This window comes from Salvia miltiorrhiza, chromosome 7 (genome assembly GCF_028751815.1).
Source record: "Salvia miltiorrhiza cultivar Shanhuang (shh) chromosome 7, IMPLAD_Smil_shh, whole genome shotgun sequence".
NCBI classification, from domain to species: domain Eukaryota; kingdom Viridiplantae; phylum Streptophyta; class Magnoliopsida; order Lamiales; family Lamiaceae; genus Salvia; species Salvia miltiorrhiza.
In genome coordinates, this window is record NC_080393.1 from 37,661,828 (window position 1) to 37,689,376 (window position 27,549).

Below are 27,549 nucleotides of genomic sequence, written 5' to 3' on the forward strand. Positions count from 1 at the left end.
TTGGTGAAGTGCCTTCACCTGTTGACATGCTAAACATTTCTCAACAAAGGATGCTATCTCTCGCTTCATGCCCTCCCACCAAAACTTTGTTTTCAAGTCTTGGTACATTTTCGTACTTCCTGGGTGTGCAACGTAGGGAGTGTCATGAGCTTCGCTCATGATTTCATTCTTTAACTCTTCCACATTAGGCACACACAAGCGTCCTTTAAACATGATGGCGTTGTCGGCTGCTTCATGATATCCATCCATCTTCTCAACTCGGATCTTTGATCGTAGCTTCTCAAACTTTTCATCTTCCCTCTGCGCTGTGACTATCCTCGATCGTAGGTCGGGGGTAATACTTAGCATAGCAATCATGCTTTCTGCCGTCTGGGGTGGTATTACTACCTCTAATTTCATCTTCTCGAACTCTCTGATCAAGTTCTTCTCTCGAGTAAGGAGAAATCCTAACTCCCCTTGATTCTTCCTGCTCAACACATCGGCGACGATATTGGCTTTTCCCGGGTGGTAATTGATTCCACAATCGTAATCTTTTACCAACTCTAGCCATCTTCTTTGTCGCATGTTCAGATCCTTTTGCTCAAAGAAATATTTGAGACTCTTGTGATCTGTGTAGATCTCACACCTAACTCCATAGAGGTGGTGTCTCCAAATCTTCAAGGCGTGTACTACTGCTGCGAGCTCTAGATCGTGCGTCGGGTAATTCATCTCACGTGGTCTTAGTTGTCGTGAAGCATATGCTATTACTTTTCCTTCTTGCATAAGCACGCATCCTAGACCATTCTTCGACGCGTCCGTGTAAACAGCATACTCCTTATCTGCCTTGGGTACGGATAACACCGGGGCAGTGGTGAGTCTCTTTTTTAGCTCCTGAAAACTTCGTTCACAATCATCCGTCCACTCGAACTTAACTTCCTTCTTTAGCAAGTGCGTCAATGGCTTGGCAATTTTTGAAAAGCCTTCAATAAATCGTCGATAATAACCTGCCAATCCTAGGAAACTTCGGATCTCATGTGGCGTAGTCGGCGATCTCCACTCTTGTACTGCTTGTACTTTCGCCGGATCTACCTCAATCCCTCTCGCCGAAACGATATGGCCGAGAAAATTTACTTCTCCGAGCCAAAACTCGCATTTGCTGAACTTAGCATAAAGCTTTTCAGCTCGCAGTCTCTCCAAAACAATCCTCAGATGCTCCTCATGCTCTTGTTTACTCCGTGAGTAAATCAAGATATCATCTATGAACACTAACACGAACTTATCCAAGTATTCGTGGAAGACTCTGTTCATAAGATCCATAAATACTGCAGGGGCATTCGTTAGTCCGAAAGGCATAACTGTGAACTCATAATGTCCATATCTCGTGCGAAAAGCCATCTTCGGAATGTCATCTGCTCGTACCTTCAATTGATGATATCCCGTTCTCAAATCGATTTTTGAAAACGTGCATGCTCCTTGAAGTTGGTCGAATAAATCGTCGATCCGGGGCAACGGATATTTATTCTTCAACGTTACTTTGTTTAGCTCTCGGTAGTCGATACACAACCTCAGGCTGCCATCTTTCTTCTTGACAAAAAGGACCGGCGCTCCCCACGGGGAAACACTAGGTCGAATGAAACCCATGTCTAGGAGCTCTTGGAGTTGCAGCTTCAATTCTTGCAACTCTGCAGGGGCCATCCTGTATGGCGCTTTCGACATCGGTGCGACTCCAGGTTCGAGATCTATCGTAAACTCGAGCTGTCGATCAGGTGGTAAACCTGGCAAAGTTTCAGGGAAAACATCTTTGTACTCTTGCACTATTGGTACGTCATCAATATCCGCTTGGGATTCTTCCTTCTGGTTCAAATACACAACATAAGCAGTCGTGTCCTTCCTTCGCAAAAGCTTCTTGGCTCGCAAAGCCGAGATAATCGGCGTCTTCTTCCATTTTCCTTCAATGCCAATGAAGGCAGTAGGCTCTTGGCCAGGTGGCTGGAATGATATTTGTCTCTCCTTGCATTGTATCTTTACATGGTTCTCTTCCAACTAGTCCATTCCCAAAATTATATCTAAGTGCCACATAGGCATCACCCTCAGATTCTTAGCCTCGAGCTTCAACGTTCCTAATTCAAATTCTACGTTAGGACAAACGTGTGACACCGTAGTAGTTCTGCCTATAGGTGTAGTCACTTTCAGACATTGTGGGGCAAACTCTACTTTCAGTTCTAAAGTATCTACACACGTGTGAGAGATAAAAGAATGTGACGCTCCAGTGTTGAACAAAACTACTATGGATACGCCTTTCATCTCGCCTATACCTGTCAAATTTCCCCGATTCTGGTCTTGAGCTTTCTGATTGATCGCGAACATTCGTTGATGATGTTGCTGTTGATTCGCCTGCGGCCCAGTTGGTTGTCTTCCCGGCTGCTGTTGTCGGTGCATTGGCTGCTGGCGTACTGGCTGTGGTAGCGGTAGGACTCCTTCCATGGCCTTGAGCTGCGGCTGGAACGGTCTCTGTCTTCCACCGGTTCCACTTTGCTGTCGGTTCGGGCATTGGTTGGAGTAATGCCCGATTCTGCTACAGGTGAAGCAGCTGTTCGTTCCCATTCTGCACTCTCCCAAATGTAACTTATTGCATTTGGGGCAGGGAGGTACTCCTATTGGTCCTTGTGCTGCTGCCACTGGGGCTGCATACTGTCGTTTCTCTTTGCCTTTAGAAAAAGGTGGCGCATTTTGACCTTGCCACGGCTTCTCGGGACCTTGGTTTCTCTCGTCCCACTTCCTTTTTCCCTTCTGCCCTTGTCCATGAAAGGTTTGACTCCCCGATTGAACATTCGGGTTTGAAAGGGGGACAGAGGGTTGACTCGTCTTCTCTGGCTGCATTGGCAGCTCCATGTCTAGTGCTCTGTTCAGTGCTTCAGCATACGTGAGTGCGCTCTGACTTGCTAAGACAACTCGAAATTCTTGCTTTAAACCGGCACAGAACAACTCTGACATCTTTTCATCCGTATCCACTCGATATGGTGCATATCGAGCCAAGTCACAGAAACAACGGTTATATTCAGCTACCGTTTTATTTCCTTGCTTCAGACTCGCAAACTCCATTTCTTTCCTTCTGCGATAGCTACGCGGTATATATTTCTCGCAGAGAGCTGTTTTGAATTGCTCCCATGTAAGCTCATCTATTTGCTCTGGGGTCAAAGTCTTCTGTTTGGCCTCCCACCAAAAATCTGCGGACCCCTTCAGCTGGTAAGTCATGCACATAAGGCGCTCAGCATCATTGCATCTAAGGAACCTAAAGATCCTTTCCATACTTCTGATCCATTCTTCTGTTTCAGCGGGGTCTCCGGCTCCACTGAAAGTAGGTGGATTTTGTCGGAGGAAGAGCTCTTCTACTCTCCTCTCTTGCTGTGGAGGAGGTGGAGGTGGTGGCGTAGGGTCTCTCTGTTCTTCCTCCTCCTCTTCTACTCGATTCCGATTTTGCCTTCTCGGGGGCATACTATAAGGAAAGGAAAATTCGCATCATCCTCAAAAACAAACTCTCTATGCTACAGTGCAGAGCAGAGAAACGATTTATATAAAAAGTCAGAGGGGGCATGGTCCATCAGAGGAAACAACATATCAGAGCAGAGGAATCCCTCCTCAGCGGAATCAATCATCAGCGGAATCGTTCAACAGCGGGATCATTAGTCAGTGCAGCGAAATCAAAAAGCCAGAGGAACGGTCTCGCCAGAGGAAATTACTTCTCCAGAGGATTCACTTCTCCAGAGGATTCATTTCGCCAGCGGAATCGCCTCGTCAGCGGACTCGCTTCGCCAGCGGACTCACTTCGCCAGCGGACTCGCTTTGCCAGCGGACTCGCTTCTGCTCTGGCGCAGAAATCTCAGTGCTCTCATCTCATCTTACTTCCTCTTTCAACGTAAACTCTCCTTACCTCTACTCTATCGTTTTCTCATCATCTAAAAACCCTCATTTGTTGGTCACTCATTTCTATTATCACTCATCTAGTCAAGCAACATTATCAACAAATCAGGCAACATCAACATCAAGTAAAACATATATACATAGGAAAATTGCCTCTTTGAGGTCTTTTCACAAAAGTTGGGATCTATTTACATCCAAAACAATCCCTTCTACACAGGCATCATTATACTAAGCATTTATAAATGCGTACTTCTATACTATTTCGTCTATGTTCATCATCAGGCATCTCAAAAGGCATAATAACATCTATGCTAATCAGCACAATCATCGCCCACCATCAGCTCCGGGCGCTCCACTCTCTACTTCATCACCTTGTCTGTCTTCTCTCAGCTCAGCCTCTCCATCCTCATATTCATCAATTAAGCGAAAAACGCTATCATCGTCCGTCTCATCTTCCACGTCAGTATCCATCATTGGCCCGTACACAGGTATCTCGGGAACAGGCACCCACGTCTCTTCGCCATTAGCGGCAGTCTTCCGCTGCAGTGGCCGAGTCCGACCGTAGCCAACCGTCATCGCAGGAGTTTCCTCCTCGGATTCTTCTTCATCACTATCAAGTCGGGCAGGGCGTGATCCTCCCTCCTGGGCATCTCGCGATGGCGAAAACAGAATCGCGTGCATCATCGTCTGAAAAGCCAAGGTGCCCGGCTCAGGCAAAGGAGCAACCCTTGGATATGGGTTAAAGGGACAATCTCAATTGGCTTCGTAGAAACAATTGGCTGCTCGGCAACCACAACAGTCGGTGTCGTTTCAGAGGGCGGTAATGGCAGAGGTGCCGTCACCGTAGAAAAATCCCATGATGGGAAATTTGCACTGGGAAATGGCATGAGTGTTAAAGATGAGAATGGATCATGATCCCTCACAGGGGAATAAGTTTCAAAAGCAATCGGCGCTGAGACAACAGGCTCAGACGTAACGGAAATAGGATCAGCTGGAGGTGGAGGAATAATTGGATAGGGCTCTGTTGGCAGTGGAGGTGCCTCTTCTGCTCCTCCTGGCGCTGGTCCATTCAAGTTCCCATAAGGCGGTGAAGGTGGATCACCGAAAGCAAAGTAGCGATAACTAATCATCGCAATGAATCCACGGAAGTCGGCGCCCAAGTAGCGCCCGAAATCATTTCGAAAGATGTAGTGGGGTACTAGGGAAGTTACCCATTCTTGCCACTCCCAAGGAAGCTGCGGAATCAGGTGCGTAATGGCCTCAGCCTCGCCGATGCCACAAGATGTAGCCTCCATCCAGCGACTATGGTAACGCGCAAGGAATTCTCCGAGCGTATCACCCTCTTGAGGTCCAGTAGTTCTGAACCAATTTCGCATCGCCTCGTGATATTGCCTTTGCGTCGCTGTATTCTCTCGACTCTGCATCCTGTAATATTAACATCGTGTTCATCAAAAGTGAACGTAGCACCCGTCTGGTATTCCTCAATCAACAACATACTCGTTCTCTTTTGGTACGGTGGTGCCACGGCTACACTAGCCTCAAAATCTCCCCATAAAAGGGACAAGTGTTGCCTCTTGTCATACTCCATCTCCTCAAGCATTTTCATCATTAAGCCATTTCGTTAACTCATTAGCAGATACAAGCTCGAAACTTATCATAGAAGCAGTAAAGAACATCAAAACATCAAGATCATCAAAACATCAAAACATCAAAAACATCATGAACATCAAAACATCAAAGATTCTTACCTCGATAAGCAGGCGGAGATGGGGTGTTGGGGTGTTGTTGCTAGTCTAAGATTCAAATTTAGACTAGGACTCCTTTTAAGGACAGGTGTTAGCAATGTCCGACTTAGTCAAGAAACATACTCAGAGCAGATGACCTGCTCTGATACCACTCTGTCGCAGCCCGCCGCCTAGCCAATGATAGCGTAGACCGGGTATCGATACGACTAAATGAAAGAAGGATCGAAGGCTGTAAAACTAAACTCGTTTGTGCGGAAGCATAGACAACTCATAACAACTTCAACATTCTTTTAGGTTATAAACATCGGCATTTCCATAAAAGTCAAACATCGGAGTTTGAGTTACACAATCAAAAGGTCGTAATTCAAATATGTACAAGGATTCTAGTATATATATATAGAGTTACACAACAAAAGGTGATCGTACTATATGTATGAAGACATATAGCCGAGAGTCTATTTCTTAAATAAGCCAGGAACAGCTTCAAAAACATCATGCTGCCATAGAGGCGGAAAAGCATCAAAAGGTGATCACTTCGAAACAACGATTTCCCCACCAACACCACGCCATCCTCCGTCCATGCTTAACCTGCACATTTAGAAATATATGCAGGGCGTGAGTACATAATACTCAGTGGGCAGGCGCCGAAAGACAAGAAAAGTGCTCTTAGAGCTATATGTTTGATGCTTGCCATAATCATCAGCAATACACAGAAATTAAGTTAACGTCAAAGAGGCTGTGTATGCAGTTTTCATAATCAAACATCATAAAGGAGTGTCTGCAGACAAATAATCAACATGTATGTACCGCATCTACAAAGTATCATCATCAAGGTACTGAGAAGTAGGCCTCCTTCTCAAGCACCGTGACCGGCCGACCCGAAGACGGCTCTCAGTCACCTCTGTGTACACAACCCTGCTTGTGGCAGGATCCGAATTCGTCTCATCAGTAGAGGGTAACACACAAGTTCATCATTGGAAATATTGGCAAGTCAAACAATTCATAAACATCATTTTAATTCATCATTTGAAAAGCTCATAGACATCAATAAATCATTTCAGAAAAACTCGTTAGTTTCATTCTCAACATAATCTCAACATACTGCCCACCTGTAGTGCTCAGCTTACTGTAGGTGGTACTCGAAGTGATCTTCACTTGCGTCCTCGACTGGTCTCTGTAGTTGTAACATCGGAGTAGTGCATGTGACAAGTGAGGAACTAGTTAGAAACTTTCTCACAAAAAGCTTAGCCTTAATCCTATATAACACTACTCATAAACATTCTCAGCTTATCTCCGTCTAATCACTCGACTCTATGATAAAACTCTAATCTTATTCTTAACTTCGCTCGGAAGGCTAGATTAAAAGCAATCAAGCACATAAGCATGCATAAACACTTAAGCATACATCTCACTCAAAAACATATCACAAGTAAGGAAACATAAGTTGACTCGGGGACCAGAGCAGAGGAATGCTCGGTGGTCAGAGTGGAAAAACTCTGTCGAGTTGAGCGGGGTAGCTCGGCGAAACAGCGGAGAAATGCTTGCCAGGGCAGAGGAATCAACTTGCCCGGGCAGCGAAATCATGAACTCTCTGGCAGAGCAACGGAGAAACGCCAGAGGAGTGGCGAACTCTCTGTTGCTAGCGGAATGGCGAACTCTCTGTCGCCAGAGGAATGGCGAACTCTCTGTCGCCAGAGGAATCAAACGTCAGAGGACTCGATCGTCAAAGGACTCGATCGTCAAAGGAAACAAACTCCAGAGGAAACGAACTCCAGAGGAATCGAATTCTAGAGGAAACGAACTCCAGAGGAATCGAACTTCAGAGGAAACGAACTTCAGAGGAATCAAACTCCAGAGGAATCGAACTTCAGAGGAATCAAACTCCAGAGGAATCGAACTTCAGAGGAAAACGAACTCCAGAGGAATCGAATTCCAGAGGAAACGAACTCCAGAGGAATCAAACTCCAGAGGAATCGAACTTCAGAGGAAAACGAACTCCAGAGGAATCGAATTCCAGAGGAAACGAACTCCAGAGGAATCAAACTCCAGAGGAATCGAATTCCAGAGGAACCGAGCTCCAGAGGAAACGAACTCGCTGACAGAGCAGCGGAGAAATGAATTCTCTGGCATGCCAGCGGGGAAATGAGTTCTCTGGCATGCCCCAGGAATGACGTCTCGGTTCCGAGAACAAGGCTCAAGGCAGAACAGTGCCATCAAGAGCAAGTCGAAAACTCGTCAACTTTTCAAACTCAAAAAAATCATCAAACACTCAAAAACATCAAAACTTAGCATGCATCAACATAACTTACTCAAGAACTCTGAAACTCTAAAAGCATCAAAACACGTTACTCTTATCACCAGTTCTTACTCAACATCAAAACATCATGCTAATCATCATTATACAGATTTTTCCCAAAGTCACATATCAAACTCATTTTGTAAAAACTCTTATCTCCAGACTCAGTTTTGCAAAATCTCATGCTCAAGCCTAAGTTTTGTAAAACACACTTTAACCAGTTCAGATCATCACATAACACACAAAACATCACGTAACACATATCTCATCTTGTTTTAGAAAAGAAGGATTTTTACTGGGCACAAACCCAGGTTTTTTTTCGAAAATGAAGAAGAGAGGAGAAGGGGAAGTTTCTCATGCTTAAAACATCTTATTGCTCACACAAATCACCACATACTTCTCACAAACAAGTCTAGACTCGAAAAGTCAGAACACTTACTCCAAAAGTTTCAAGAAAAGGACGTCTTTATCGGTTTCTTCAGGCTATAACTCAGCAAATCTTCTTGAAGCAGGCGTGGAGAGTGTTTAAGGCTAGATTTAGCGGAGTATTTGGTTTCAGTGGTGACTGGTGAAGCTTTGAGCTTGGTCTCCAATGGAGGAGAGAGAGAAATTCATGAGAGAGTGAAGAAGTCGAAGGGCCGAAAAGATGAGAAATGACGGAGAGAGAGAGAGACGCTTCGGTTTTATCAAGAATCTCATTCCACAGGATAAGTAGCATTTAATGCTTGAATAGTAATTTGTCTCCCCTTAGCAGCAAATCAAATCGGCTATTTCCACATGTGGGAAAAAGGATAAAATAATGGTGGTGAATATAGAAGTGTGCGACGGTAATCAAACATTTGTGCTAATTTTTGAAAATTATACTGACTCAAATAATATAAATGCGCACATATCATATAAATCATATAACATCAAACAATTAACTCGCAAGGTATCACATTATAAACAGATCAGCTCTCGTCATTACTCTAATCGTCATTCTAGATTAATCTTCTATATAGTGATTCTAGATCACTACCTCGACTCTATCTCTCGCACTTCGTCTCAACTCGAAAACTAATTAACATCTCTATTTCACTCATCATACCATCCATCAATAACTCCCTCTCGACTCTATCGATACTATTGTAAGGTAACTAAATACGGGGTGTTACAATCTCACTGTGATCCTATCAATACGTTATGACGTACCAGTATAGACAAGTAGTCAAGACAAACTCCTTCCATCTATACTGCAGCCTAAACCAACGACTCGTCCTAGAGTCATCTCGGTTGTGATCATTTTATATCTCTTAAGGTTATTCCAATTGTATAGTCTTCTGTGATCTACAAACACACCATATAATCTACTTATATAGAGATAAATGACATACATATGCAATCATGAACACAATCAGATAGGAGATAAAATAGTGAACTTAGGAAACATTGTTTACAAGCATAAAACGTTATTGCTTTCAGTATACAAATCCAACAGGTCCGGCGCGACATTAGCATCATCTTCCACCATCCGGTGATCGGGCACTGACTGCCCTTTCCCAGCTCGGTGCGACAGCAGCAGCAACGCCGCGACAGCTCTCCCCTCCTCGGCGCGCCAGCAGCAGCAGTGAAGCACGGTCTGCCTATTTAAGGTTCTGTTTTCTATAAAATCTTGTTGAAATCTTGCATAAAAATCTTGCTGAAATCTTAGTCAGCATCCTTTAGTCTGTATCTTATTGAATATTTTTCAAATATATATGAAATATGTTTATAGTATGATGATTTGGTGAAATCTTGTTGTCTATATAGTTGCATCTAAACAGAAAGCATAAAAATCTTACTGAAATGGAATTATGTTTATAGTTTGTTGCTATATTGTTGATTTTGATGAACAATAGCTTGGAATTCTTGCTGAAATGGTTGAAATAGTGAGGATTTTGGCTTCTCTGTTACTGTTTTTCACGCTACTTTTGTTTCCTTTTAAGTTATCATGATCCGTGCATTGTTGCCTTACTTTTTATGCAACATTGTTACATTTCTGGTGTGTTTAATTGTCAGAGAAGGTAGATAGTGGTGAGCAATCCTAGTTTATGCTCTCTCATCTCAAAATGGTTGGGGATAGAAGCATGGATCTGCAATGTTGACCTCTTAGCAGGTTTACGAGAGCATGCATCAAATCCTGTCCTACAACAAGAATGGAGCATGCATCTTAATATTTTGTTTTTCTTATATGTAGCCTACATTGTTGGTGTTGGTATTGGAGAGACGACTTGATGTTGGAGCATAAAAAGAAGCTGCAAATTTGCTTTTTTATGTTGTATTCCATTCAAGACTTGTTACTTTTTGAATTTTTGATGCAATTAGACTATTTGAAAGTGCATGTTTTATGCTCTCGATGTTTTGGATATCTAAGACTTTGTTATAATTGATTTGGAGAAAGACTTTTTGTGATGAAATGATTTGTAATTTTATTTAATTTGTTGAAGCACAGATGAGATGAGCTTAAACGAGCTCGAGCTCACTAAGTTCGCACGAGTTCGAGCTTAATCGAGCTCATGCTCGAGTAAGACTCCACAATCGAGCTTAACCGAGTTGAGCTCAAGCTCACGAATATGGCATCGAGTCGAGCTCGAGCCCAAAAAAATCAAGCTTGGTCGAGTCGAGCTCGAGCTCGAGCTTCATGAAAATAGGCGAGTTTGAGTTTGAGCATAGCAATACTCGACTCGACTCGGCTCGCTTACACCCCTACCCACGGGTCACGTAGATCAAGGTAGGTCTTTTTCAAGCACAATTAATTTACAAAATCAATGTATTAAAAGCAATTAGAAACATAATCATGTGTTTGAAACAAATAATACAACAATTAAAAAAAAGTGTGGGGTAAAGGGGCTGCGTTAATCACGATGGGAGACTCTCATCGTGGCCACGACGGCGCCACCGTGGCCACGATGGGAGCCTCCCATCGCGGCCACGACGGGCAACGGGCTGGGGATGATAGTGGGTGAGGGGAAGGGACGATCGTGGGCACGACGGCGAGGGAGGGAGGGCACGATTGATGTTGGATTTGTATACTGAAAGCAAGAACTTTTATGCTTGTATACAATGATTCATGAGTTTACTATCTAATCTCCTATCTGATTGTGTTCATGATTCCATATGTATGTCCTTTATCTCCATATAAGTAGATTATATGGTGATTAACAGATCACATATGGTTATATAATTGGAATAAACTTAAGAGATATAAATAGATCACAGCCAAGATGACTCTAGGATGAGTCGTTGGTCTAGGCTGCAGTATAGATGTAAATATTTTATCTTGACTATTTGTCTATACTGGTACGTCATAACGTATTGATAGGATCACAGTGAGATGTATTCTTCTATCTGACGTAAGTGAAGAATCAAGATCTCGGTGACTTAATAAAATCGTAATACTAATAAGATTTCAGATATATATGTTGATTCGTGTATCACTTTGATTTACTATGGGTGAGAGTTATATATTAACTTGAGTACTCTGTATCTTGGGTGATAGCGGTCAATATAAGATATTTGGTTAGCGGTATTAGTACCCGTATCTGGTATAGGATAATGACATCCCCTTAAGGAGCTCAATAAGGTTTATTGCGTTAAACCCTGCAGGTTGATTAAGTGCAGGAGCAATAATAAAGTTTTAGTGCTACTGCTTAAGGATTACAAAGAGATTAATTAATTTAAGCTGTCAGACCTTTAATTAATTAATGGATGTTGGATATTTTAAATATGGAGATTTAATAAGTCTAAATACAAGCCCCGACTCATCATCGGTAATAAATGGGTAAGTCAGTATTGATTCTCTAGTGGAATGAATTAATACTTATGAATTACTCCCTCCGTCCCGCGAATCTTGACACGTTTGGCTTCGGCACAAGAATTAAGGAGTTGTAGATTAGTGTTTTAAGTATGTAATTAATAAAGTATAAAATTGATAAAGTAGGAGAGAAAAGGTAATAAAAGTGATAAAGTGGAAGAGAGAATATAATAAAGGTGATAAAGTAGGAGAGAGAAGGTAATAATTATTGCCAAAAAAGGAAACGTGTTAAGATTCGTGGGACGGCCCAAAAAGAAAACGTGTCAAGACTCGTGGGACGGAGGGAGTAATTATGATCTGGGCTGATCATAAGAATTAATTCATTAGAGGCCCATCTTTATTCCTTGTATCTGATCCCTGGGCTGGCCCAAAGTCTCCTGAGCCCAGTAAAGAGTAAGGGACGCCTATTACAGTTATTAGGGCCCTACGACTGTGTTTTGTCTATAAATACAACTATCTGCTCTCAGAATAAAACACACTAAAATTAGGGTTTTACAGAGCAGAGCAATAAGGAGGCGCCAACTGTAGGGGTCGAATTCTCTGGGAGTTCTCATAGTTCGTTGTCCATCCAACGTTGGGAACTGAGCGGGATACAGTTCAGAAGATCTAAGCTGGAGTCAGATTTTCGTAGGAAACCAAGTTCTGGCAGTCTACAAAAAATAGCCATAACTTATTCCGGATAACTCCGATTGAGGTGAAATAGACCGCCACGGAAAGCTCTTTCGAAGTCGAAGAAGTCATATTTCTGTGAAAAATGCGATTGGAGGTCGTTTGAGGGGTCAAACAGAGCGTTGAAGTTGACTGTCCTGTTCAGCGACGAATTGATGAATTCTTAGGAATTCTTCAGGAATTTCTGAACTCCTCGATGCAGTATTTAAATTAATAGGAGCATGCTAGGTTTAATCGATGTATGGTGAATTAAGATAATCCAAGAAACGATCTTTGGCCAAATCAAGTATTAATTAAGTTTAATATTCCTACAATTGGTATCAGTGTCCGAATTAGTTTTCTTGGCTCTGTCGATAATTCGCGTTCGATTAATATGTGCGTATTTTTTTATTTTGTTTATCTCTTATTGTTCTTCGTGGTCTGTTGATTCGTGGGATACGTCGTTTTGATGTTGTAATCGTTTTTACCACGAGAAAATCCGTGGTTAGATTAGAATTTTAATTGTCAATTGTTTTTCGAATTGTATTATGTAATTATGGAAAACGAGACGAAGACGACGACGATCAGATGGAGAACGAAGAACATGCTTTTAGAGTGGATGATAGGAGGCGGCATGCGCCGCAGGCACGCCAGGCTGCGCTGTCGTGTGTGCCTCTGAGCTGCTATTGCTCTGGCCTCCGAGCTGCTGCCGCTCTGGAAGAGCATGTTTTACGTGTTGCGTTCTAGAAGAGCATGTTTAGGATTATGTGTTGAGCATGATCAAACCTTTTGAAAGAAAAAAGACTAAGTTGTTTTTAATAATTTTTATAGTGCTTAAAAATTATTTTAGACCTCCACAAGCGGTCTCTAGACAAAGTGATTGGCGATGTGAGTAAATGTCCATACGTGTGGCTTACTTCATGTTTGTTCTTTCATAAGTTTGTTAGATGAAGTTTCTATAAAAAATATTCCATTAAAGTATGGGAGTTATGCAGTAAACGTCTACACGCGTGGCTTACTTGTATGATTTTCACGAGTACTTTGGAGAATAGAATTAAATAAGATAACCAAGAAATTAAATTGAAAGCGGCATGGTCCTAGTGAGTATGTCAATTTCGAGAATTTAATTGTCAAGGTTAAATTGTGGTCATTGCTTAGATATCATATGAAGTACAATGTACAACTCCCCGCGGAGTTCCTTCTTGATGATGATATGGTCTAGTTAAGGTTTAACCATTAATTTCTTTTGTCAAAAGGTTAAGTTGACATGGATGGAAATTAAAAGACTAGATGTATACTCTGATTGAGGAGTGATGAGCCCATGTTTGTGCTCGTTTTTCGTGTCTGTTTTAGGTTTAAATAGAGTTTTTTTTCTTTATTTTTCTAGAGTCAGTCGCCTGGGAGGGCGTAGTTCCAGGCCAGACCCGCTCTTTGGGCAGAAGGTGCTTTTAAGGCATAATGCTGTTGCATTCCGCGAAAGAGACATGAGTTTGAAGCAGAGGAGTTTGGGACACTCAAAAGCTTGTTTTGAAGACCAAAAGTCCGAGAAGCAGGATGTTGGGAAAACCGATCCTTTGCCCAGAAGTACCGCGCGGGATCCAGTTGCATCGGAAGAAGGTTCTGGGCATAATGCGACTTCGGTTCGGGGAAGAAGTGTGAGCACAAATACAAAACCAATTGGAGCTTGGAGCAGCAGGTTACAAAAGCTCAAATGAAGTTTGGAGTTGCTCAAGTCAACATAGCGTTTTGCCCATAAGCACCGCATGAGACCTAGTTGCGTCAGAAGATGATCAAGGGCAGAAGGTACAGACGGGGCAGAGTAGAAGAGTGCAGGAGATGGAGTACATAAATTCGTGTTGAGGGCAAAGGTACAATCTGATCAGAAGATGTAGATAAGGAAAGAAATCCAAAAACCTTATCCCTTGAGGTTTGGATAAGGAAAGAATCAGCCTCCAGATCATGATGCAATCTCGTGCAGAAGAAGCCCTAATTCCAGTCCACTCCTTTGGGCCCAGCCTGCGTAGCCCTAACTCATGCCTATAAATACCACATAGCTGTGAACCATTCAGGGAATAGAGTAGAGAGGGGAGGACGAATTTTGAGAGACCACTGCTGTAGTTTTACTTTCCATAGTTAGGTAGGAGTACTCGCCCCTTATGGGCATAGTTGTTTAATTTTCTGTTCATATTTTCTGCGGCACTTTTGGCCGTAAGTACCCTTTGCCTTAAGTAAGTTTCTATTTCAGTTTTTACTTTATGTTTTCCTTTATGTCTTTTGCCTTTGTTATTTATTTTATGTCCGGCTAGTTTTATATTCTGATTTGGGCAAGATGATCTAATCATGAACACTTAACTCGAGAGGTCTAATTTGGGCATAACAACTGTATGAGCATATTCCCGATACACTAGGTTTGATTCCAATAAGGTTATAACAACTTGGTTAATTAATTAATCACTAGTTAACTAGGGAGTTTTGGCCACAAGTAAACTTTGGGCGTAGGCGAGATGCCATCGACCTCCAAAATAGTACAACGAGTGTTGGAGCCGTGAATGCAGGTGAAATATCTGCGTAAGAGTCAAGTGGGTCTATCTAGTCCTTAAGGTATTCTGGGCAAAGCACAACTAGCGATAGGCCATCGCAGAGAGCGTGGATGTTGCCCGGGGTAGTTGATTTCCATTAGTGGAAACTTCTAAGGGATCATAAACTGGAAGGATAGATTGGGCAATGGGTTTTTGCATGCGTGACGAGTGACAATAGGGGCGCAACAATTCTTATGCCTATAACCACTGGTATGCGAGTATAGTAATTTATCTTTGCACCAATGATCGAGTGTCTAGTTCATGTTTAGTGATTCAAACCCAAGTCAGGATTGTTTTGTTATTTGATTCATTTACCTTTATTATTTCAGTTTAGTTGGAAACCCTGTTTTGCCCATAAGCACATTGTGGTCAGAACCCATCAGAATACAAACCCTTTTTAGTGACACCCTTGCAGGAGGAGTTACTGCTCAGTTCCCTGTGGATTCGACTCTGGACTTACCACTAGCTAGTCTAGTTGTGGGCACAGGATATTTTATTTGCGCAAAGCTCAAATGACGGCTTCATCAAATTGGCGCCGTTGCCGGGGAACTGAGTGCGCTAGTAATTTCTATTGCAAAATTTTGTGTGAATTTTGCCTTAACGTTTGTGTATACGTTGTACTAGGAGTGCAGATCACAAGGAGCTATTATTGTTTGATCCCGAGATCGAAAGGACCGCACACCGTAACAACGGAGAACGACGTCGGGCAGCGCAAGAGACACAGCTGAACAGGAACCAAGAGGGAGATATGGTCGGAGAAGATAATCCAGCCAATAAGACCCTTCGGGATATGATGTTCCCAATACAATCTGAACCTCCGACCTACGGGCATAGTGTTGCCCAATATCACTGGGAATTGGGAGTTGAAGCACACCCTGATCCAGATATTGCCCAAATACAGTGATATTCCCGGAGAGGACCCTATGCGGCACTTGCAAGATTTCGAGATAGCTTGTGGAACTATCCACACCGCATCCCCTACCCTTACTGAGTACATCCGACTCATTACTTTTCCGTTCTCTCTTCAAGAGGGAGTGAGGGAGTGGTTGTACGTTTTGCCCGAAAACAGCATTACGACCTGGCAGCAGTTGCAGCAGAAGTTTCTCGAAAGGTACTTCCCAGTCAGCCGGATCTAGAGCCTAAGGACCAGAATAAGCAACATCAAGATGGGGAATGGAGAGATCTTATATGACTACTGGGAAAGATTCAAACAAATGCTAGCCAAATGCCCACAACATCAAATACCAGCCCACGATCTTGTTCGATACTTTGTGGGAGGACTTCAAAGGCAAGAAAGACAATGGCTGCATGCTGCATGTGGAGGATCCATTTTGAACAAATCGGCGGCAGAGGCATTCAAACTTATAACTAATATATGGCGGAGGAGTCAAGGGATGAAGAAGGCACAATAGAGAGAATGTCACCACCAGAGGAACCATCGTCTGCCCAAGACGATAAGATTGACAAGCTGTGCAGTGCCTTGGAGAAGTTCATGAGCAACCAGATTCCTTTGATCAAGAAGCTGGTGAAAGCATGCCAACTTTGTATGGCATACACCCATGCAACGGATGAATGCCCTCAACTCTTTGAGGATGAAGAAGAAGTCAATGCTTTGGGACAGCTGGGAGGAAACAATGGAGGAAATGGTCAGAATCTCTTTGAGCCCTACAGACAGCAGTACTCACAACAGCCTTCACAGGCAAGAGGGGCTTCCTTGACAGAGCTTGTGCACCAAATAGCACAGCAGCAAGTAAAATTCCAGCAAGAAACCGAAAAGTTTATAATGGAGTCAAGAGGAGAAATGCAGAATATCAATGCCCAGCTATCCCATCTTGCCCAAACGATCGCTCGAATGGAAAAGAAGCAGGGCAAGCTTCCTGCCCAGGTGGAGGTTAAGGAGGTGAATGCTGTGATGCTGATGAGTGGGGAAGATATCCTGCCCTAGAAAGCACTTCTCGACCAAATGGATGTTATGATCCAAGAAAGCCTGACAGAGGACTATGCCCAAAACGAGGATATGGAGAAAACTGCTGGAATGATGGATACCCTAAAGGAGGAAGTGGGATACACAGAATCCCTTAATATTCCCACTATCGGACCAGATGACAAGTTGGTATCGTCACCCGAGAGAGCACCCAAGCTCGAATTGAAGAATTTGCCCAAGCAGCTAAAGTACATCTATCTGGGCGAGAATGAGACTATGCCCTTGAGTGTCAGTTCGGAGTTAAGCCCAACAGAGGAGGAGCAAGTCCAAGAGATTTTGAGCACATATGAGGAGGCAACCGGTTGGACCCTAGCGGACATCAAGGGAATAAGCCAGACTGTGTGCATGCATCATATTCTCATGGAGGAGGATGACGTTCCAGTTTGTGACCCACAACGAAAGCTCAATCCAACCGTGAAAGATGTGGTAATGAAGAGACCCTTGAAACCTCCTCTTGAGCATAACCCCACTATGGTTTTGTTTTTATTTTGTTTTATTTTGAGTCTATTTCGTCTCTACCAGTCTTTCTTGTTTTTGTTTTTATTTTCGTAGTGTCTGTGCTTCGACCTCCTCTACACACCCACTTTGCCCAATGCAAAGTGTGTGTGGGGAGGGTCACCCTTTTTATTTTCGTTTGTTGTTGGTATTCCTCCTTCTAACACCCTTTGCCTAAGGCAAAGTGTGTGAGTGGGGAGGAATACCAGTTTTTTATATGTTTTGTTTGTGTTTCAGCATGGTTCTCTTGAAGGACGTACGCATCAAGGGCAAGAGAGTTAGATTCACCACCCCTGAAGAGATTACGCCCACAACAATCTTCCAGCCATCTGCCCCCAGCAAGTAAGAACAAGGAAAAGTCAGAGAGCCCTACCCCTTTGAGTGCAAGTAATGACGCCCGTATGGGCATAACAGAAGCCATGATGATGGAGATCAGAAAAGCACTCTTTGCCTACTTTGCGAGCACTGGATTCAGGTGCCCACCTGAACTCTGTTCTGGGCATAACCCTCCCTAGGTCTTAGTTTCTTTTTAGTTTTCGTTTTGAGTCTGTTTTTCGACCCCCTCTACACACCTACTTTGCCCAAGGCAAAGTGTGTGTGTGGGGTGGGCCGAGCGTTGTTTCTTTGTCCTGTGGTTAGCGTTTCAATTTGCAATCAAATAAGCATGATTATTTTCTGAGTTTGTTGTGCAAGTAGTCTGAGATTTGAATTTTCAAGCATGCCGTATGTAGTTGAGGACGATGGATAGGGTTGTGGGCATACCATGTGAGGTTTTGAGCTTTGATATATGCTGTCTTTTGCCCATAACAGCTTTTTCTTTCTTGTGTGAAAATTGACATCTTGACTAGGGTAATGCTAGAACTTGCCTTGATTCTTAGTCGAACCCTGTGTACATAGTCTAGGTGTGTTAAATGATTTAGGAAATTCTTTCTTTAGTCCACATAACCAAACTGACCAACCCTACATCTATCACTTGTGAACCCTTTTGAGCTTAATAATTCATTTGAATTCACTGATAAATTTGCCCAAATTTGAGCCGTCCTAGGTCAAACTGAACTTAAGGGCAGAAGAAGGGAAGATAGTATAGTGGCTCCTATGGGCAGGACTAGTGCAAAAATTGCAAAATGGGATATCTAATCCCAAAATAAAGAAAAAGTCCAGAAAAAAAAAGAGTTATTGTCTTGGTTAGTATGTGCTTAAGCCCGCAAGAATAGGCAGGGATCTTAAAAAATCTGGGAAGTCTGTTGCCCAGAATGAAGTTCAGAATGACCTTAGCTTCGTACCAAAAATTCTCACCTTATGCTTTAAGCCACGTTACGACCCATAAAAGACCTAATGAGATGCACCTAGAATTTTGACTAAAGGGGGAGACAATAGAAGATAGGCAAGCCTATGGTAGAACCAAGCATGATGTCACGAGCAGTAAACACGTCCCAAAAATACTTGAGAGAATGAGCGATGGGGAGGAACATCCTTACGCCCACAGACCCCTTCTTGACTCAACTAATGGCATTGCATGAATTTTTATTTTTTTTTGTCTCTGATTGCTTGCATGTTTTTGCTTAGATATTCTCTTGCTTTTTTGTATTGCATTTTGGTTGTGCTAACCCTTGTATCGAGTCTTGTCCGTTTGTTTGTGTCTGTCTTTTGGGCATAATTGCATGTGCACGCTTGAGGACAATCGTGTTTAAAGTGTGTGCTTGTGATGAGCCCATGTTTGTGCTCGTTTTTTGTGTTTGTTTTAGGTCTAGATAGAGTATTTTTTATTTATTTTGCTAGAGTCAGTCGCCTGAGAGGGCGTAGTTCCAGGCCAGACCCGTTCTTTGGGCAGAAGGTGCTTTTAAGGCATAATACTGCTGCATTCCGCGAAAGAGGCTTGAGTTTGAAGCAGAGGAGTTTGGGACACTCAAAAGCTTATTTTGAAGACCAAAAGTTCCGAGAAGCAGGATGTTGGGCAAACCGACCTGATCACTAAATTATTAGCAACAAATTACCGCAACTAACACGGTGCAATTGTAGCACAAATAAGTAACCAAGTATCGTATCCACAGGGACTGACACAACGAAACTACTTTAGCTATCTCCTAAACAGACTAAAACAGTAGACAGGCAAACGAAAGTAGAAATTGATTTACTTAAACTAAAACGCAAATAACAATAAATAAAAGCACGTAAGAAATATCAAATATAAAAGACAACTGATCCTAGGGTAGTAAATTCATTAACTAAATCTATGCGAATAATCTATTAATCCTATGTACCAGTTTAATCCAGTTATGATGAGAGATCACTTAATTAATCAATTACTCTCGCTAGAGCAGCAACGATCGTAGATTAGTAAATTATCTATCTCCGTTAGGTCTCAAGAAAATCTACTAACTCCCAATAGCTCCTAAGAATAGCTCTCTATGATCCACCTATCTCCGCTAGGTCTCAAGGTTAAAATCATATCATACATTCCTGAATCCGCTAAACAGTTATCTCCGCTAGGTCTCAAACCGAATAGCTAAACATGCAAACTATTGATCAGATAATTCACAAGAAAATAAGCACCAGGAATTATGAATCATAAACTGGAAGGCACAAAGGTATTAACAAATAAATTACATAAATTCAATCAACTATTTACAAACCCTAGAATCAGCTAAAGGAAACTAGCCAGACATAGTAAAATAAAACATAAACATAATTAAGAAGAAAGCAATAATAAAAACTGAATTATATAAAAACCGAATGAAAACTGAAGTAGCGACTTGAATCTTCAATCTTGATCCAAGCCTTGAAAACTAGAAAGCAATAAAATTCTAAAGCTATAAAACTGAAAATATGAATGCTAGGGTTCGGGATCTGGGTGTCTCATCGAATAGGTCAAAAGAGAACCTATTTATAGATTTCAGATTTCCTTGGATCACCATGGAAGTTGCCATGTAAAGTAGAATTCTAAAGGTAATAGAATCGTGTAAAATAAGGCAACTCTCCAGCTGGATGCGCGCTCCGAAAAATACTCCCACTCGTGCTGAATTCGTAGCTGTCGCCAGAGGAATGGATGATTTCTCTGACCTCGCCAGAGAAATGAGTCGCCAGCGGAATGGTGAATTCTCTGTTATCGCCAGAGGAACGGTGATTTCTCTGGCCTCTTGATTTCGCTGTAATGGACTTTGCAATTCTGCTGTAATGGCTTCTCTCCCCTCTGCTCTGACTTTCACTTGGCTGCTCTGACAATTGACTCCTCTAGTGATGACTTCTCTGGTCAGGCATTCGGCTCCTCTGGTATTCGGCTCCACTGGCATTCGCGGATTTCGCTGCACTGGACTTTGATTTCGCTGACTTCAGAGAAATGGTGATTTCTCTGACTAGTGACTCCTCTGCTCTGATATGTTGATTTATCTGGCGATTGGTTTTTCTGCTCTGGCTTTCGACTTTGCTGATCTGGGCTTTGATTTCTCTGGTCTTCCAGAGGAATGATGATTTCTCTGCTCTGGAGACCAAAACACCTAGAAAATGCCAAAATCATCCAAAAATGCATTCTTCCATCTCGAAAGCCTAAATCTCCTGCAAAGCATAAAATACACCATAAACGCACCAATTTCCAGAGGATTATCTTAAAATACGCACAAACAAACCCTTAAAAATAGTGTAAATTAAGCATAAATCACGACCCTTTACCCATAAGTACCACGCGGGATCCAGTTGCATCGGAAGAAGGTTTCGGGCATAATGCGACTTCGGTTCGGGGAAGAAGTGTGAGCACAAATACAAAACCAATTGGAGCTTGGAGCAGCAGGTTACAAAAGCTCAAATGAAGTTTGGAGTTGCTCGAGTCAACATAGCGTTTTGCCCATAAGCACCGCATGGGACCTAGTTGCGTCAGAAGATGATCAAGGGCAGAAGGTACAGACGGGGCAGAAAAGAAGAGTGCAGGAGATGGAGTACATAAATTCGTGTTGAGGGCAAAGGTACAATCTGATCAGAAGATGTAGATAAGGAAAGAAATCCAAAAACCTTATCCCTTGAGGTTTGGATAAGGAAAGAATCAGCCTCCAGATCAGGATGCAATCTCTTGCAGTCGAAGCCCTAATTCCAGCCCACTCCTTTGGGCCCAGCCTGCGTAGCCCTAACTCATGCCTATAAATACCACATAGCTGTGAACCATTCAGGGAGTAGAGTAGAGAGGGGAAGGACGAATTTTGAGAGACCACTGCTGTAGTTTTACTTTCCATAGTTAGGTAGGAGTACTCGCCCCTTATGGGCATAGTTGTTTAATTTTCTGTTCATGTTTTCTGCGGTACTTTTAGCCGTAAGTACCCTTTGCCTTAAGTAAGTTTCTATTTCAGTTTTTACTTTATGTTTTCCTTTATGTCTTTTGCCTTTGTTATTTATTTTATGTCCGGCTAGTTTTATATTCTGATTTGGGCGAGATGATCTAAGCATGAATACTTAACTCGAGAGGTCTAATTTGGGCATAACAACTGTATGAGCATATTCCTCATACACTAGGTTTGATTCCAATAAGGTTATAACAACTTGGTTAATTAATTGATCACTAGTTAACTAGGGAGTTTTGGCCACAAGTAAACTTTGGGCAAAGGCGAGACGCCATCGACCTCCAAAATAGTACAACGAGTGTTGGAGGCGTGACTGCGGTGAAATATCTGCGTAAGAGTCAAGTGGGTCTATCTAGTCCTTAAGGCATTCTAGGCAAAGCACAACTAGCGATAGGCCATCGCAGAGAGCGTGGATGTTTCCCGGGGTAGTGGATTTCCATTAGTGGAAACTTCTAAGGGATCATAAACTGAAAGGATAGATTGGGCAAGGGGTTTCACTATTACAAATTCGCTCATAGATAACGGATAAAATCCGTTATCTATGTGTGAAAACTGCCGTAATATATAATGGTGTAATGTATGTGGAGTTCATACATAACGGATATTTAAGCGTTATCTATTCTATTATACATAACGGTTTTTCATAAATATATAACGCTCAAAATCCATTATCTAAATAATTATACATAACGGTTCCAATCCGTCAAGAAAGTTAAACTTCACCGTTATGTATACACATATACATAACGATTGTTTATATATAAATAACGTTTTATATCCGTTATCTATAGTATTATACATAACGGTTTTAACCGTTATCTTTGTCATAATACATAACAGTTCTTTACCGTTATGTATGCCAACTATAGCTTTTAGCATATTTTTAATACTTTTTCCCAATTTTTCTATTATTTATCTAAAAAAATGAATAAATAAACTTAAAACAACAAAATGATAAAACCATCAATAACATATATTATATATATCACAAAACATTCATACATAATGTTTTGAGCCCAACTAAAAAAAAAAAAAACTAGGGCTTCCGTTGCCTTCTAAAACCAGCACCTCTCTATAAGCTCTATAATCTTGTATCTTGTCCTTCAACTATATAAATGTTAATCTGCTCGCGACGGCAGAGTGAAGAGTACCTCCTGAAGCTGAGTCCGGTTGGGGTTGAGAAATATACAACTACACAGAAATAAACAAAAAATTGAGAGATGATAAAATTAAGCAATTCTTGCAACTGTTATAAAAACACATTTCTAAAAAACTTACATCTCCATAGAAAAAAGATGAATTCATTATCCAACTACTGTTAAAAAAGTTAGATGTTAAAATTATCCAACTACTGTATAAAGTTAGTCCAAACATAAATATACCAGAAGCTTATCAACTTTTACCGTGATAATGGGAAGTAAAGGACCAAAAATCTCCTCATTCAAGATCAGAGAATCTTGTGGGGCATCCAGTATAACAGTGGGAGTGATCTTGCTGTAAGATGGACAAGGAAAAGAATTTCATGAATACATCATCAACCAACACCATATCATTGCTGAAGAAGAAAGGGCAGAACCAAGTTTTGGAACTCACAGATTGGCTTTATCCCGTTGACCACCAATAACTATTTTACTGGAAACCTTCTCTTCATCCAAAAGCTTTGTTAGACGTTCAAAATGTCGGGAATTTATAATTTTTGACAAGTCCTTTGAATTCACAGGATCCTTTCCATAGAATTTTTCTAGTTCAGATGAAAGAGCATCAACCTGAGAAATCATATCAGAATTTGATCAAAGAGAGAACGTATACCCCTATTTGCATGTACAATATAGTTCAGTTGGTATTGCTTACAAATTTTGATGCATAGTCCTTTGTAGTTATTATATAATCAGGTGAAACACAGGTTTGTCCACTGTTGCATCCCCACTTGCCTGAGATTATTCTTCTTGCCGCAACCTTAAGAACAAACAGAACAAGCACATCATCTGTTGGTGTTTGATTCAGAAAAATTCAGATTTGGTCGAGTTTCAGTAACTGAGGCCTGACGGACTTACTGTTAAGTTGATGTTTGAATCAACGATTACTGGACATTTCCCACCAAGCTCCAAAATCACAGGTGTAAGATGCTTAGCAGCAGCAGCTAATATAACACGTCCAACCTTGCTATTCCCTGTAGAAAGTTTGTTTGATTAGGTTTAGGACCAATAAAGTTTGTGATACCAACACCAATAGTTGATATTTTTATTACGATTCAAATATAAAATCGAGAGAGCGATATACAGAGCTACTTCACCTCCAAGTAGAGCAAACTATAACCAAAACCAGCTGTGAAATATCTCTTCAAATTTCTGATACTTAACTACATTCTAATATAGCTATCATTATATACAAACTTCTTTTTTCTGTCCCTTTACATGTTAATAGGCTTAGTTACATTAAGATTCATTAACTAATAAGATTTAGTTACTAAACTTTTGGAGCTAGACTAAGAGGTTCTTGACCACTTGACTGCTAAATCTGAAAGAATCTCTCAGTCCAATTACAAGTCAGTGCTTCCGTTATTTAATCGATCAGCAGATATTTGCGTGGTCCTCTGAACTCAGGGACTAGAAAACATTGCAGAGTTTGTAACCTTTTGCTTGAGCAATCATAAAATAAACAAGAAAACCTATCAATCTAAAAGAAAATTCCAGTAATATATGGTGCCAATTTCAGCATCGCGTGCAGGTAAAAGAAATAGAGAAAATACTCTTGTATGTAAAACCACCTAGCAACATTAGCATCTAAAAGGTTGAGCAGACTCTTTTACTATGAACCAAGTATGGGTGTTTATTAGCTCACAAGTACCTGTGTAAAATATTTTGTCCCATTTTTGTTCCAGTAATGCACTTGTTTCGTGAATACCACCTTCTATAACTTTCACAGCTGAGACATCCATATACTGCCCAAGAAGTTTTGAGATAACTGAGGAAGTTGCAGGGGCAACTTCAGATGGCTTCAGTACTACAGCATTACCATTAAACATCTAAATTCATTAAGTAGTCACAACCATTAAAAAAGAATAATGAGAGAACTGACTATAAGATGAATTCCGCAGTATATGTGATCCCAATATTTATAATCATGTCAAATACAGAATTCTTTTAGCTCAAGTTTAATCACCTGCAAAGTGTCAGCCAGCTTGTTTAGATCAAGTTCACCATCCTTTGCATGCTTTATCAAAGCGATAAATTTCTTAGTCAATAGACCTGAGAAGCACCGCACATACCAATCATCAGAGTCTTACCTGCTCAACAATGTCCTTCAAGGAGATGTCAGAACTCCCAATTCACTGGTAGCTGGTAAGCATGCATTTAGTACAGGTTGAAAGACTATATACTGATAAACTAATTCTTGGTTCAACACATATTCACAAGTATATTGCCATTAAATGTAACAGTTCATCAGATATTAAAACAGAAAAATAAAACTAATTACAAGTTAAAATTTTATCATCATGCACATGCTAACAACAAGTTTCAAAGAACTACAGTAGCTACACATATATTCCTACCTCTCCTGCAGCACATGTAAAACCCACTCTTGTTCTCAATCAGGCCTGTCTGGAAGTTGTGGAAATTTCAAAATGGAAGTATGATATGTCTTTATAGTTTATACTATGACCATGGCCCACTGTAACCTTTTTCTAGGTGTCATCCTCTTCTCGCATTACAGGGACATGAGAAGGCTTAGGGTGACTCAAATTGATAAACAGTATTGGCATAATTAACTATTCCTCTAATTTATATGATAATGGAAAAATAAGTTGAGTGAATAAACTAACAATTTTCGCTCATGCAATAAGAATACTGAAGCTGATCATGCTTCCTATTTAACCAATCTGTTAGGAAATGAGAAAGGTGATGCAATTAAGCTGCTCACAAGCTATGAAAAAATGCGTAGTTTAGAGATATTCAAGCAAACATAAAACTAAATAAACTTACAGTTGAACTAGCAGCTGAAAATGCAGCAATGCCTTTGTAAAGAAAATTAGCTAAAGATCTTGCCATCCTCCCAAAACTGCAAATCAAAGCAATTATAGAAAGATTATTCCAAATTCCAGCAGTCTATATGCATTCCAATAAACAAGAACGTCATCCTGCCTTGTTTCCACGGCATCCCACTCTACATTCCTTATTCCAGCAAAACCCTCATCCTGCCTCTTCAGCATATGCTGAAGAGCATGGCCAAATTCATGGAATACAGTCTCAACCTACAAGCACCATGAGAATCAATCAAATAAAGAGTAGCTAAAACAAAAATAGCTCCAGGAATTCAATCAAGAATTCAGAACCCCCCTGCGAATTCAATACCTACAGTGCAAGAAACAATTGAATTAAGTCGGACTACAAGAATCAATCAACTGCAACACCCCGTTCTCCGGAGAAAAGAACTAGAACTTACTAAGTATGCATAAACTACAAAATTGCTCGAAAATTTCAAAATTGGAACCCAGAGTAGAGAAGTGCAGAGTTCAGGACTTACTGGAGTTGGAGAGTGGAGATAGATAAGGAGAGAATTGTGCAGAGTTCAGGAACCCAATTTGTGCATATTATCTGAGAGAGAGGGCCTCCGCCTTCAAAATTCGAGTATTTCAGTGCGAGGGAGGCGACTACCGATGGAGGCGGTGGCGGTGGCGACAAATGACCTAGGTTTCTAGATTTGGGGAAAAAAGAGAGGAGCGCGAGATAGGTCGTGAAGGGAAAGTTGGATTTCCTGAGAGGCTTCGATGATAGGCCGCCTGCGACAACCTAGGGTTTAGGATTTGGGGTGCTGAAGACCGAGAAGGACGATGGGAGAGAGAGAGGCGCGACATTGACTGCTATAATCATCGGCCGAGGCCAAGGACAAAGCACCGCCTCGCCTCCATCGGTGAGAACAGGGGATGACGATTGCCTCGCCAATTTCAGAGGCGGCGGCAGCCAGCCTCGCCGGAGCTAATCGTGGCGGAGATCCTTGAGGTGACAACATTTTGGAAGAAGATCTAGGGCACGAACTGAGGAATTGAGGGATGAGAAGGAGAGAGGTGAAAATCTGTTGAGATATGAGGAGAAATAGAGGCACGGCTTCGCTGGATCCAGGCACCGCGGCCAACGACGCCGGAGAAGAGAAGGAGGGCGGGGTGGGTGGAGGTTTTGATGGGAGGCAGAGAACGAGAGAGGGAGAGTTGGAGAGAGATCATTAGGAACTTAGGGTTTTGAATGTTGTAGTGAAATTAAAATCTAATACATAACATAAATTAATAACGGTAATATTTACTGTTATTAAAATGTACTCATACATAACACAAACCATAACGATAATAAATACGCGTTATTAAAAATGAACATACACAACACTCATAGATAACGGTAGACTAAAAAGCGTTATAAATAAGCATAGGTAACAGTTTTCTCATAACGGATTTTTGAAATATCCGTTATCTATGTAAAAAGGCGCACATACATAACGGATATTTTAAATATCCGTTATCTATGAGGCGTTATGTATGTGCATTTTTGGTGTAGTGTTTTTGCATGCATGACTGAGTGACAATAGGGGCACAACAATTCTTATGCCTATAACCACTGGTATGCGAGTATAGTAATTTATCTTTGCACCAATGATCGAGTGTCTAGTTCATGTTTAGTGATTCAAACCCAAGTCAGGATTGTTTTGTTATTTGATTCATTTACCTTTGTTATTTCAGTTTTGTTGGAAACCCTG

General features: G+C 41.5%; 1 protein-coding gene across 3 annotated transcripts; it reads right to left on the minus strand.

The window, feature by feature from the left end:
• Positions 1-22,742: 22,742 nt before the first annotated feature.
• On the minus strand, positions 22,743-27,049 carry LOC130992868 (aldehyde dehydrogenase family 3 member H1-like). Of its 3 annotated transcripts, none has more exons than XM_057917622.1 (10): positions 26,329-27,049; positions 25,947-26,056; positions 25,788-25,863; positions 24,967-25,052; positions 24,652-24,807; positions 23,859-23,974; positions 23,656-23,760; positions 23,398-23,570; positions 23,208-23,298; positions 22,743-22,995 (listed from the first exon to the last, which is right to left on the minus strand). In XM_057917622.1, the coding sequence occupies exons 5-10, from the start codon at positions 24,740-24,742 to the stop codon at positions 22,912-22,914; spliced, it is 660 nt and encodes a 219-aa protein (XP_057773605.1). In that variant the 5' UTR covers positions 24,743-24,807; positions 24,967-25,052; positions 25,788-25,863; positions 25,947-26,056; positions 26,329-27,049; the 3' UTR covers positions 22,743-22,911. The 3 variants fall into 3 exon arrangements, with proteins under 3 accessions (XP_057773605.1, XP_057773604.1, XP_057773606.1); XM_057917621.1 differs by having other exon boundaries at positions 24,967-25,090; XM_057917623.1 differs by lacking the exons at positions 25,947-26,056; positions 26,329-27,049 and adding an exon at positions 23,083-23,119 and having other exon boundaries at positions 24,967-25,858.
• Between the last annotated feature and the right edge of the window lie 500 nt (positions 27,050-27,549).